This window comes from Myotis brandtii, unplaced genomic scaffold (assembly GCF_000412655.1).
Source record: "Myotis brandtii unplaced genomic scaffold, ASM41265v1 scaffold550, whole genome shotgun sequence".
Classification (NCBI taxonomy): domain Eukaryota; kingdom Metazoa; phylum Chordata; class Mammalia; order Chiroptera; family Vespertilionidae; genus Myotis; species Myotis brandtii.
This window is the reverse complement of record NW_005370043.1, coordinates 2,913,707-2,927,249: the sequence shown is the minus strand read 5'-3', so window position 1 is coordinate 2,927,249 and position 13,543 is coordinate 2,913,707. Positions and strand designations below refer to the sequence as shown.

General features: G+C 38.8%; 1 protein-coding gene across 10 annotated transcripts in view; it reads right to left on the bottom strand.

Moving 5' to 3' along the window:
• Window positions 1-2,540: 2,540 nt before the first annotated feature.
• Window positions 2,541-13,543, bottom strand: part of NT5C2 (5'-nucleotidase, cytosolic II) — a 143,986-nt gene continuing 132,983 nt past the window's right edge. For 7 of the 10 annotated variants that reach the window (XM_014549387.1, XM_014549388.1, XM_014549390.1 and 4 more), the window contains 11 exons: window positions 12,994-13,047; window positions 10,886-10,969; window positions 9,627-9,668; window positions 8,421-8,528; window positions 8,096-8,162; window positions 7,332-7,502; window positions 6,528-6,578; window positions 5,998-6,049; window positions 5,809-5,869; window positions 5,491-5,667; window positions 2,541-3,866 (listed from right to left, as the gene is read on the bottom strand). In XM_014549387.1, coding sequence (XP_014404873.1) covers window positions 3,633-3,866; window positions 5,491-5,667; window positions 5,809-5,869; window positions 5,998-6,049; window positions 6,528-6,578; window positions 7,332-7,502; window positions 8,096-8,162; window positions 8,421-8,528; window positions 9,627-9,668; window positions 10,886-10,969; window positions 12,994-13,047 — 1,101 coding nt within the window. In that variant the 3' untranslated portion in view covers window positions 2,541-3,632. The remainder of the gene's footprint in view (window positions 3,867-5,490; window positions 5,668-5,808; window positions 5,870-5,997; window positions 6,050-6,527; window positions 6,579-7,331; window positions 7,503-8,095; window positions 8,163-8,420; window positions 8,529-9,626; window positions 9,669-10,885; window positions 10,970-12,993; window positions 13,048-13,543) is intronic. The other 3 variants (XM_005878223.2, XM_005878224.2, XM_014549393.1) reach the window with 1 other exon arrangement.

Sequence of the window (13,543 nt, the reverse complement as noted above, 5' to 3'; positions counted from 1 at the left end):
CTTTATCTTGGCCCAGACTCTCCAGGCCCTGTCTACAGCCCTGGCTAGACATGACTTTGGGGAGAGGAGAGCTCAGCTCAAAGGGAGAGCAAGCATTTGGGGACATACTTGTACCTTTAGTTCATAAAGCAATCTAATACACTTTTTTTCTAGTGATAAAATGGAGCAAAAATATAATTTGTGTTAAGAAACAAACACTGGTCATCTGTTTTAAGTTGGAAAATATAGATTACTGAGACTTACAGTACCAGAGTCAGCAAACTTGAGATGAAATGTTCTGTTTAATTGGGAGTACTTCTTGTGTTAAAACTCTTCAAAGGGACTTAACTATTGTGTATATTTTATTTTTGAAATTACATACCTTTGTTGGAACAAGTCAGATGGTTATGGCCCTGGAATGAAGATACTGTGTCTGAGGACAGGGAAAAATGGTTGAGATAACCAGGTTAGGTAGAAAAGTTGCACTGTTCATTCCTAAACAGGGCATTTTCTTTCTTGATGTGCTTTCTGCTACTTCTACATACTCGGCAGGAAGAGCAGTGTGGAAGGCCGCACCTGTTAGTGGAGGTGGAGGATGGGATGTGGGATCACTCTATGCCGCCTGCCTCTGCTTCCTGGTTGCTGTGCGTGTGCGTCCTCCACTTGTTGGTAGTAGTGCACTGTTTTTCTTCTATTTTCAAGGATGCTTAGGTAGCTCCATGGTAAAGAATTCATTCTCAGGGCCTCCTAAAGTTATGTGTCATTTGAAATTGTTCCATTAGAGGAAAACCATTTAAGAGCTCTGTGCTCTAGTCACCAAGAAAGAATGTCATGAGAAACCTAAGTATTGAGACATAAACTACTAAACCAAGTGAGGAATTGGGCCAGTAACGTATGGCAACAGCTAGATCATAGTTACCATTTTTCCCACCACCAAACAAAGATGAAATAGTTTCCATAACATGGAATGTGGACAAGGCTCTATACTTAATGCAGACTTAGATATGCAGTTGTTTGTCTCAGGCTATTTGTGGTGAATAAGCACAGTATTTTTAAATGCTCTTGGCAGTCTTGGAAAAATTTCAGGACTTTAAACTTGTTGACAAAATAGTTATTAAATAAATCAGATTTAGAATTATCTAAACATGGACAAAGTATTTTTAAGTCTGACATGTCACTGCAAGTGGCTTTATAGTGGTTGCTTAAAAACAATACTTAACACGACTAGCTCTAAGTTATTCTAGTTCTACTAAGAACCACTTCTAAAAGCATCTTATAAAGGGTAGCTTGAGGACTTGCTTTCTTATTTTAAGAGCTATGCATATGGTAGGAGAACATCTAAGGTCTAAACAGAACACTAACATTCTCGGCTTTAATTGACCATCTTTGTAGAGATGAACGTATGGGGCAATTCTTCTTGCAGAGGAAACCCAGCAGGGCTGGGCTCTGCTGTGCCCAACGAGCTGCTGGGTGAGTGCCAGGGTCCCTGTTAGCCTGTACCTGCCCCAAAAGTGGTATGTGGCACTTTTACAAAGCCTGAACGTAAGAGGTGTTTTTCAAATACCCAGGAAAGACATTCTGAAGAGTTGGGAGATCAGTCTAAAACACCTCAGGTTTCAAAAAAGGTAGGTGGGGGAATATGTTTTAAATTCAGCTTCCTTTAACTATTGGCAAGAGCCACTCCCATTCATGTTTTAGTAAGCCCAATTGTAGCTGCCTGCCCATGGATCACTCATTCCCCAGTACACTCTGCTCTGGATCTTAGACTTTTATGGAATCTGAGCTCTTTAAAATACATTTTGGTGGTCCTTAAGTTGTAACCATCAGTGGAATTCTTACTTATTCCAATTGTGTTTTTTACTTCTCAGTCTTTGGACCCACTGCCAGAGAGACATCTGACTAAAAAGAGTCTATTACATAGATAAGCTCTTACGTGGACAATACAGAAAGTGTGGTAAATTAACGCGAACTGCTCATGTTGGTCCTTGCTGTAAAAGGGAAGGTATGTCAATTTACTTATTATAAGTGAGCTCTATAGTTACAATGACTCACTTAGAAATTCTTTGGCTTTGCGAAAATTTAAGACCATGTGTAAACTGGGCAACATCTCTATTTTAAGTGAGAATAATTAATAACTGGGTGACCATATGCACGTTCTCTAAAATTTAAAGCATGACAGTATCTAATTGCTATTTGAATACCATTTCTAACATGATACTTTAAAAGTAGCACATATTCCTAATAGATACGTTAGAATGTATGTTTCTTGACATGACAGTGTAAAGCCACAGATATTGAAAGCAGTGAGGCAATATGGCCTTAGCTAAATTACTGTGTTCCCTACTATATGATTTCAAAAAAAGAAAAAAAGCCTTACTTCATAGTCCTGTACCAAAAACATTTTCCATGAGAAAATTGAGGCCTATTTACATGCTATAATTTTAACCATTAACCATGCTAGATTATATTTTAGGAGAGAGTGTCAAATTGATGTCACTAAGCTAAACCTAAACCCAACAGCTATTATTACAGCTGTGCTACATAAGAGGTCCAAGTCAGTATTAGAAATATTATACTTTATTGAGTTCTAGAGCAACTAATCTACCCTCCCATGTTGACCAACGACATAAGAATGAAAGAAATATGTGAAGGATAAAGTAAGAGTCTATACCACTCTACTGGGAGGTAGTTATAATAGCCCCTCCCTAGTGTATACAGTAATGATCCATTCTTGTTCAAGACAACAAGAAGTGATTTTGGGGATTCTGAAGTGAATTCATTCACACTGATTGTGCCCTCTGCTTTAGTAGAGTTTTGGCTTACAGAGCCCATGTTCTATCTTCTACTGCTTGACATTGAAACTCAGCTCCAGAGGAGAGAGAGCTGGAAGTCGGTAGCACAAGCCACACGATATAGACCACACCAGTGAATTTTACTCAGTTATGCTGTAATATAAGAAAGTTCCTCCTTTTCTTTTGGGGGGCTTGTTCCTTTGTCCTCTTTGAGCTAAATTCTTTCTATAGATTTGTCCTAGATGAGAAGATTGTTTTTTGAAATAACAAAAAAACTTATCATAGAACTGTAGAAATAGACGAAGACTTTTGCCTCAAAATGAAATTGCTGCAGTCCATTCCAGATCAGCCCTACAGCAAGTAGAGAACACAAGGAACCTTGACCTTAACAGAAGGCTACATTTGATCCTGGAAACAATGTATTTCTCCACTGGTATACAATACTATGTAATGCACTGAAAAAGATGGATTTTGGAGTAAGAGCACAATTTGTAACATAACAGCCATTTTAGATCACCTCTTTCCATCATCTTCCTTGTTCCTCTCTGACACTTAACAGACTGATGATGAAACAAGACAGTGTCACAAGCCACAATGGAGCCATCTTCATGCAATTCAGCCCAGTTTTTACCCTTCCTTTTTTCCAATACAGACTCCATTACAATTTTAAACCATCTGTAAAGACTGTAGCACACAAAACTAAAACAAGTATCTCCCTATGATTAGAATTATCTTAAGGTCTTCAGAACCTTTTCATGGAGTACCCCCCCCTCCCACTAGGACCCAAGCAGGGACATGGTATGCTCCTATGAGTCCTGCTAGAACTTGTTTAATGGTTGTTCAGAGTTTTTGTTTTCTTTCTTATTCTTCCTCTTCCTCCTCTTCATCATCATCTTCATCATGGCAGTGTGTAATTTCCTGGGGGGCCAGTGGGAATAGGTTGGGGGGTTTAATCTCACTAATCGATCGTGTCAACTGGTGCCGCTTGTAGTCAGTATCTTTGAAATCCACTGAAGTACGGTTCCGGGTGGCAAGCGGGGACTCCATCTCATTGATATCTACATGTGTGTGTTCCACTGTTGATTCATGAGGCATCTAGAACAAAGTCAGAGGTTCAGAAAGCAGGTGGAGCTATTTCCCAAATCCTAACACCTGTAGTTCAAAGATGCTTTAATGATTCTATCACAATTCCAGTAAATGCACTGAATCATTAAGAACGTTAAAACATGCACGGTCTTTCTTTTGATTGTTACTTGAAAACTTTTCCACTCCCAACACTGCTCCACCATGTTGGTGCAGAAAGAGTATGTCCATTTCCACAGGCTCCAGCCATCTGAGTGCCATCAATCGACCAGGCAACATTAAATAGGCTGCCAGGTTGGGCTTTTCTAAAGTGTATGACCGCCCAGGTTTATCACACAAGTGTAAGTATGAAATGACCCAACAGCAAATGATTTGGGAGCCCAGGCAACTATAACTATCCCATAGCTTATATTTACAGTATTCATCAGCAGATAAATCACTGACTGAGTTCCAATCTACTTCTAAAATGATGTCATGAGCTTTCCACTAGCATTTGGTTGAAGAGGTTTAATGAGCAGCTGCTTGCCTCCTGTGTAAAGAGCCTTTTCTGAACCACAGCCCCACACTACTGAATACACTGGTGTTCTTTGCTGAGCTAAGGTTTGATCTTAGCAGTACAGTTTTTGATGATTTGTCCATCTTCCTAAAAGTACTGTTCCACAGTGAGCTGCTACACTTTTTCCCACTCTTCCTAGCTTAGAAACCAGATGAACTCAAAGCTTTCTGCTTGAGTTTGTTTCTTTAAGCCAGGGGTCCTCAAACTTTTTAAACAGGGGGCCAGTTCACTGTCCCTCAGACCGTTGGAGGGCCAGACTATAGTTAAAAAAAAAAAAATGAACAAATTCCTATGCACATATCTTATTTTGAAGTAAAAAAAACAAAACGGGAACAAATACAATATTTGTATTTGCATGTGGCCCGTGGGCCATAGTTTGAGGACCTCTGCTTTTTAAGCTTTCCTATTTGACTTATTTCACTGGTTAAAAACAAGTTCTACTTCACTGTTTAGTGATCATCACTGCATGAATACAATTCTTAGTAGTGGTCTAGACTACACAGCTTATTCTTTCTTGATCCTCTAGTTCTTATTTTAAAATATCTTCAGTCTCATGTTTATACTTTCCAGCAAAAATTTTAAATGCTACTTTGATTGTATTCACTTAAGTTCCAGGAAAGTGGTGGCAATTTCTCTCACGGACCTGGGAAGCCTCCCGAGCTCCTCTCCTCTCCCTCTTTAGGTGGCCATTCAGAGAGATGTCGATCATGGACCAGAGGTCAATCCAGTGTAGGTACTGAAGTGTCTTCCTGGAACTCCCTAAAGCCACCTACCCTCTTCTTTCTCCTCAACCCTCAAAACTGTGCCCAGACCATTTACTATAGCCTGAAACTGGGTAAAATGAGAGAAGAGATCCTTATTTCCTTTCTCACAGCAAAATCAGTCCTGAAACATAGTTCAGTATCAGAGCATAGGAACATAAAAACCACATTTCTCAGTTAGTGCAACCTACCCTTGGTCTCTGTGCACCTTAGAAAGGAATAATCCAAACTTCTCCGGTGTCATCCCACAAAGGTAGTTACAGATCTCTGCCTTAAAAGTATATTAACTAAACAGTAGCTTACAGCTGCATTAACTCACCAAGACGTGGGCAGCTCTGAAGAGGTAGCTGAATGGGTAATACAGCAGGTTGATGAAAGATGCGGCATAGAGATCAGCATAACGCATCACCTGACTGGCAAAGAGGGTCTGCCGGGAGCCACTGCGAAACAAGCTTCCCATCATCCCATAGCACATGTCCATGTCATGAGTTACTTTCTAAATCAAAGAATAAGACTGTCAGCTCATTCAAAAAAATATCTGTGCACTGGCTCTGTGCCAGTCCCTGTATAAAATGAGAAATATGAAAATCACTTAAACTTTATTTTGCAAGTTTTCTCCCAAATCCCATTTGGATACCTTAATACGTCTCTGGATGGAGCTAATGTCTGGGCGCTCATTACTGCTGCTGTCAAGGTGCCTGGAGACAAATGAGAAGGCCAGTGAAAATCTCTAGAAAAGACATCTCTCATACCTAGGGGACTCCCAAAAGGGTAGGTAAGTTTTAGGGAAAAAGGAAAACATTTTAGAATTAGGGAAAAAACTTACTTGTAAAGTTCAGCCAAGAAAATATCCAAGCTCTGAAGCTCTTCAAAAAGTGCTTGTTATGGTTTGGAAGGAAAAGGAAAATATTTTAAATAAAATAAAAAGCATCCAGTTTTTAATTACTGCTGAAACTACATTTAAAAAGGTTGCAGATATGACTGAAAAGTAAAGCGATAGGTGAGTGTATAAAATAACTTCCCTGGCCCCCTTCAGGAAAACCCACGGCTACGCTGCCTGCAATCTGGTAGCAGATGGACATCAGTATTTCCTAGGCCTTTCTTCTACTGAATCACTGCTGACCACAACTCTTCCAACTGGATGCTGAGTCTAAGCTTACCAAGTGCCAATTCATACCCCATCTCAGTGTGTCAGCAAAGCAAGTCTTAACAGAGAATGAGACGACTTGTCCATAGTTACAAGTCTAGGAAACAGGGCCAAGCCCACTAGATTTCTAAAACTTCCTAGGTGGGGAGTTGAAAATGTGGGTGAAAGGCTAGCAGAAAATTCCACTGATAAGTACAAACAATACCAACCAACAGCCAGCACCTGCTGCATGCTGCCTCTGTGTTCCAGCTTTTCTCCACCTGGGTTCCCCAAAGAGAATTAAGCCTTAATGTAATAATTGTATAGAACAAATTTTCTTTATCTGCCATCTTTGGGAAAATGGAGTCATTTTCTCTGTTCTCTGTTTCAGATGAGGCGCCCTGGTTGAGAAGGGTTGTTACTTGTATCTTCTTTATACACACCTTACCTCAGTTGAGCCTCATCAGCTTTATGAGGTAGGTATTACTATCCACACTTTCACACTTGAGGAAACGAAGGGAGAGGGTGTCTCAGTGACTTGCCTAAGGGCATGCAGGCATTACCTTTACCTAAATCCACAGCATAGCTCAGTTCAGAGAATGGAATTTGGCCCCATTCTCTACTTCTCAGAAGAGCAAATAAATATCAGGAGGTGATTAACACTCAGAGCAATCAATGCCCCAGAGTCACAGACATGAGCTGGTAGCAGAGAGACTGGAACTAGTAGCATGGTTGGACAAACAGGGGGACTACAGAGCAGAGTGGAGTTCCCACATTAGCTGCTATTGTAATAGAACTCAGGGAATAACATTTTATACTTAAAATTGAAAGGATTCAAGAAGAAAGCTGAACAAGATAACCTCTCTTATTTCCTCCAATTCTGGACTTCTGTGAAATACTGGGCTGTCTGGGAAAGAGTTATGCAAATATCAGGGCCTATCTTTTGGACCCCCTGCATACAAAGTAGTGGTTCACAGCTGGCCATTTTATATAAACTATATCAAAGATTTATAAACTAAGAAATGGCTCCTTACAACTCTTATCAGTCCAGACATGAAGCTCCTGTGCAAGTTCAGGAATCACCAAGAAAGTTCGCCACCCTTGCCGTTTCTTTGATTTCAAAATGTCCCCAAAAATGTGATCTCCAATATACAAAATGTCCTTGCCCTTGGCTCCCAACAGATCACAGATTGTATCAGATGAACCTGAAACAATAAACAAAGAAAAAAATGTCCCCATATTAAAAAGAAAACAGCATTCTCAGTACCATAACGATTAAATACTGTGATTTTTTTTCTTACAATTATGTGAGGAACACACTAGAAAAAGGGCTCACCTTCCTTAAAGTCAAAGACCCACAATTTATCTTTTTCTCATTTTTTAAATTGCCTCCTACATGTCTCAGCATTAGTATTGACTATAACTCTCAAAAGTACCACCTCTTTTTCTCATCATAGATCTGCTATTAAGTTTATCACTCCAACAAAATATGTATTTGTGTCCATAGGGGCTCCTTGAGGACTACCCACAAATGATTCCAAGACACTGAGAAAAAGCCTCAAATAAGTAAAAGAAAGATTGGGTGAAAAATCAAAGATTCATTAGAACATACTAACAACTTCTCAAACCCATTCTCCCTGACTCCTATTGCATTAGTAGAGGACTGAAGTATTTACTTTCAGTAGATGAGATCTTCAGGGAACTAAAGGGAACATGTGCCACTATGCTAGGAGGACATCAATGCTTTCAGGGTGAGGTCTGAGCAGAGACGCACACTAAAGGGAAGTCTGCAACTCACCTCCTGAGTAGACAATACCATGTTGTAAGGGGCCTGTGTAGGTACCAATTTTCAGCTTGCCAGTTTTCTGTGAGAAGAGAACATGGACTTTGTAATACTTTATCATTCTATCATAATCTCAATCCAAAAGGCTACTTGGCTAGACAAACAAATGAAAGACACTTTTGAATTATTCGGCTACCTCAATTAAAACCAAGACTTAGAATAATTTCAAAAGAGAGATACAGTTAAGTAGATAAAAATACCTGTTTCCTTAGGGAGAGTGGGAGTGGGGGAAGGAGAAACACGAAGGACAATGTGCAGACAGAACATCCTCTCAACTTACAGTATCCACCTGACGCAGTACTGTGCCTTCTCCAAAAAAGAGTGGTTTCCGTGCATCCACCAAGATCAGGTCAAAGTAGGACTGCCATGGTCGATGGGAGCTCCCAGGCTGATGAAGCAGGAACAGCAGAAGCTGAAACATCGCTCCTACCCTTAAGGCACTAATATCTAATCTCACTCAGATGCAAGGAATGTAGAAATACTAAGTATAAGCAGAAGATCCCACTGTTTTATTAAAAACATTGTGTCTTATAAGCCATATCCTTTTGGAAGCAGGCAAGGTGAAAATATAAGTGAACGACTAATAATCTCTACATTTTAAATCATTTCATCTACTTATATTAAATTTCTGTGAAATAAGTTTAATATGTAAATGTGCTCACACTCAAAAGGAGGCTCAAGGGGGCTAAAAAGAGATGCAGATCAATACCCAAGAGACAAATTAAGGGAGAGGCAGATAAGCCTTGGAACTGAAGTATACAAGCTAGCATGGAACTATTAGGAAATTTTACTGGGTATGACTTCAGAATGATGGCTCGAGGTGCACACTGGCAAAGGCCAACCTACTGCAGGCCAACCACAGCACTAATGTAAAAGTTATGCCCATCAACATGATTTCCATCCTGAAACAACCTTTTAAGGTCAAGCTGAAGAGCACTGCCTTTGGGTGATCTCAAAATAGGGATTTACTGATATTTATTTTTTTTTTAAAGCCTAGAATTAAAATAGCACGGCACAAGTATATGATTAACTTGCTATGAAGAGTCCTTAAATCTAAGTGCAGCCATACTGCAGAAATAAAGACACCTCTGCTTAAATATCAAGGCTAACTGTTCCCTTGGCACAAAACTCATCAATAAATAAGCAAAATCTAAAAGTTGTCAAGAATATACACATTTTCTGTTTCTTTCAATCAGTTATCTTCCTCAACCTGAAAAACCCAAACTTAACTCTGCATAGAAGTTCTTGGGCATAAAATTACTCTGCTACCATCCTACTAAATGCCATATGAATATCTCTTTTATTTCTGTCTACTAAGTTTTCAAGTTGCTATCGACTTTAAATAATATACCAGCACCTGCATGACTTCTAATGTTAATGAAGATTTCTGAATGGGTCCTGACCAATTCCTTAACATCAATATTCCAGGCTGATTAAATGCATTTATTATTACTAAAGCAATGGTCTAATAATTTACATATAGTACCTTGGGGCCATGTGGGAAATCAAACAGGTAAGTCATAATTTTCTGGGGGGGAAAAAACAAAACAGAAAAACACCAACATAAGGTCCATATACCACTTCTACAAAAGATATAAAACACTATTAAAAAAACACAAGTTTTTCATAAAAATGTCTTTTTCAATATAGGATTTATCACATTCTCATTTCCTCTAAAGTTTATGAAATCATGGCTATGAAAGCCAGAAATTAATGCTTCTCATAACAAACATACAGAAGCTTCTGACATTCTGAGTAGGGCATCATATTCTTCTAGGACCGTGGTCGGCAAACCTCGGCTCGCGAGCCACATGCAGCTCTTTGGCCCCCCGAGTGTGGCTCTTCCACAAAATACCACGTGCGGGCACGGACGTACAGTGCGACTGAAACTTCATGGCCCATGCGCAGAAGTCGGTATTTTGTGGAAGAGCCGGTATTTTGTGGAAGAGCCACACTCAAGGGGCCAAAGAGCCGCATGTGGCGCTCAAGCCAGGGTTTGCCGAGCCGCAGTTTGCCAACCACTGTTCTAGGAGATAATTATGTACAGATTCATCCATACATCCCTACCTAATTCTAGTGGACTGAAACCCATTTTTGGAGGTTAGGGTCTTCTGAGGTAAGACCATAGAGAAAACTAATGACTCACAGTCTTGCTTATTCCAAATCATCAGATTTCTAAGACAAGATTTTACATGAAGAATTGGAAAATACTGAGCTTTTTGCTAGTATCATGAACTTGTAACTGTCTTAGCAAAAGTAAGACGAGGAGTTAAATTGGCTATTCTATATGCTTTAATCTGGCAAAAAGCACTTAAGCAGTGGTAACTTCTGATGGCTAAAAATAAAAACATCTTCGCACCATCTATTGCTGTCGGCTCCAAACAACAGGGAGGAGGGCATGTGCTCATGTGCAATACAGGGAGCGAGTGACTTAAGTTTATATAAATGATGTGCCTAAGAGACATAGAAGCCATTTTGATCAGCACAAATGTTTTGAATAACCCCAAATTAAAACATTCAAGTAGCCAACTGTAATTAAGGGAAACAGTCAAAAGAAATATTTAGAAAAATTTGAGAATCACTGATGTACCTCTTATGGTATATATGTTTGCTCTTTTCACTGCTTTTAAAATGAACTGGCAAAAACTACCCTTAATAAACTATTCTCCTCCTTATTATCTTCAGTTCTTTAGGCCAAAATAATTCCTCTGTATAAACAAACAAATATGAATATTAAGTACTTACATCTGTATATTTATAGTCACTGTTGGTGGCAAGAAATACTTTCCCTACTTCCTTCATCCGGCTCAGAAGCAAAGGCAATTTTCCCTGAAATGTAATATAATGATGAGTGAAACAGTAAACCCAAATACATATTCATTTACTGTGGAATAGTCACATACTGGACATTTGTCCACTGAAATAAGAACAGGGGATTCCCTTTAAGGGTTGGTTGGATGGCTTCAGATTGTTGCATTGAGAAAGACCACATTATCAATCACTATGCATAAATTAAGTATTAACATATATAATATACATGGTGTATATAATATATAGATTTTATATATAAAACTAGAGGCCCGGTGCGTGAAATTTGTGCACAGGTGGTGTCCCTAGGCCTGGTCAGCAATCAGGGCCATCTTGCCCAGTCCTGGCCGGGGCCTGCTGGATGGGGTGAGGGACTGTGGGAGGTTGGCTATGGGAGCACAATGACCACCAGGGGGCAGCTCCTGCCGTAAGCATCTGCCCCCTGGTGGTCAGTGCGCATCATAGCGACAGGTCGAACGGTCGTTACGGTCGCTAAGGCTTTTATATATATAGAAGATAGGTGATACATATAGATAGATGATACATATAAACAATAAATAATTATATGCTTCTTAAAAACATCTCTCTACCTTCCCCATGTCTGCCTCAGGAAAGAGTTTAAATTACTTTGTAATCTTAGTATGTGAATTAGATATGTTAGAGATCAGGAGAAGCTGATTTTAAATAGCAAAATCCTCTACATGGAGATTTAGCTTCATTGTATCTACTTTCATTAAAAAAAACAACAACACGCCCTTACTGGTTTGGCTCAGTGGATAGAGCGTCAGCCTGCGGACTCAAGGGTCCCAGGTTCGATTCCGGTCAAGGGCATGTACCTTGGTTGCAGGCACATCCCCAGTAGGGAGTGTGCAGGAGGCAGCTGATCAATGTTTCTCTCTCATCGATGTTTCTAACTCTCTATCCCTCTCCCTTCCTCTCTGTAAAAAATCAGTAAGATATATTTAAAAACAAAACAAAAAAAACACACATCACCTTGTATAATTGAATGACATGTGCAGGATACAATCTAGAAATGCCTAGACTCACCTACAGAAACATAAGTTAATTCTAACTCCTCATAACCAGAAAGAACAGCAGATTTCCCTTCTCTCACAGTAAATAGGTCCCTTTACTCAAGTTCTCCTGGACCTTTCCTGAACCCCTCAGCATTCTTTTTGAAACAAGGATTAGGGTGGGAGTGGGGAGGAAACAGGAGGTACAAAGACTAAAAACAGTAAGTAATCTTTACCAAAATACTTTTTGAGAAAATAATGCATTACGTTACTTTTCCTCTGTAAGAAAAAGAAGTGTGTGTGTTTACTTTTAATTTTGAAATAATTTCAGACTTAAAGTTGTGAAAATAGTAGAGAACCCTATTCTTCATCCAGCTTCCCTTAATATTAACATTGTACATAACCACAATTACCAAAACTAAGAAATTAACTAACACAGTACTATTAAATAAACTACAGATTTTTCTGAATTTTATTAGGTTCTCCTCTAATGTCTTTTTAGATATTTTTAAAGCTTTCCCTATTATTTCCTGTTGATAGGCTAAAGATAATTTAAATGAGTTACTTTGTACATTGTTTAGATGGTGTAGTACAGTGGCTATGATTTGGGTTACTACTTATTAGCTGTATGAACTTGGCCAAATTATTTAATCCCTTTATTCCTTAATTTCTTCATCTGTTCCTATACAACAGAGGTAACAATGCCTAATTCATGGCTATACAGAATATTAAGCAGGATAATGCATGTAATCACTCACTCAGCACACTGATGTGCACACAGTAACCTCTATAGCTGCTATCACAATTAGAGCTATAAAAACAAATGGAATACTAGGTCTTCTTAATTATCAACAAATAGGAAAAACTGTACTAAAATATATGCTCTGGCTGAAAACTCTTGGTAATTACACTTGGCATATATTATAACAAGGAAATACATACCTTCCCCTTGTGCATTTCATTATAAATAGACTTATTAATTTCCCTAATAGGTAAAATAAGCTATCATGTAGATTTCCCTTTATTACTTACATCTTTGACTACATACTTCTCAAGATTTTCAACTGTCTTTTCCTTAAGGGAGCCCTAGGGGGAAAAAAAAAAGAAATAAGAACAAAATCAGTCTTTAACAGTTTATAAGACAAATTATGTCTACTATCAACCGAGATGCATCATTTAAGTATTACCAAAATGGAAAAGCAGACACAGTGGAGGAGACAGGATAAAGTAGCAGATATGATTTGCTCCAACTCTACTTCCAAATGTATTTAAAATATAAAATTATTTTTATTTTAACCTAGACATCAAAAACCATTTCATATTTTATTCGGTACAATTTATAGTAAATGTTAATATATTTGTTAACCTCTAGAGTGCCAGGGAGCGCGATCACGCTCAACCTGTCTTTCCCCAAAAGTGTCAGGAGCGCTATTGCGCTCCTCCTGCAGTGTCACTATTAGATGCTAGTAGTTCACTCTTTATTGACAGATGGCACCTAAGTGCAGATTACTTATGATGCCGAATATTTGTAGTTCTAAAATTGACCACTGGCATTTATCTGCCTAATTTTTTACAGGTACTA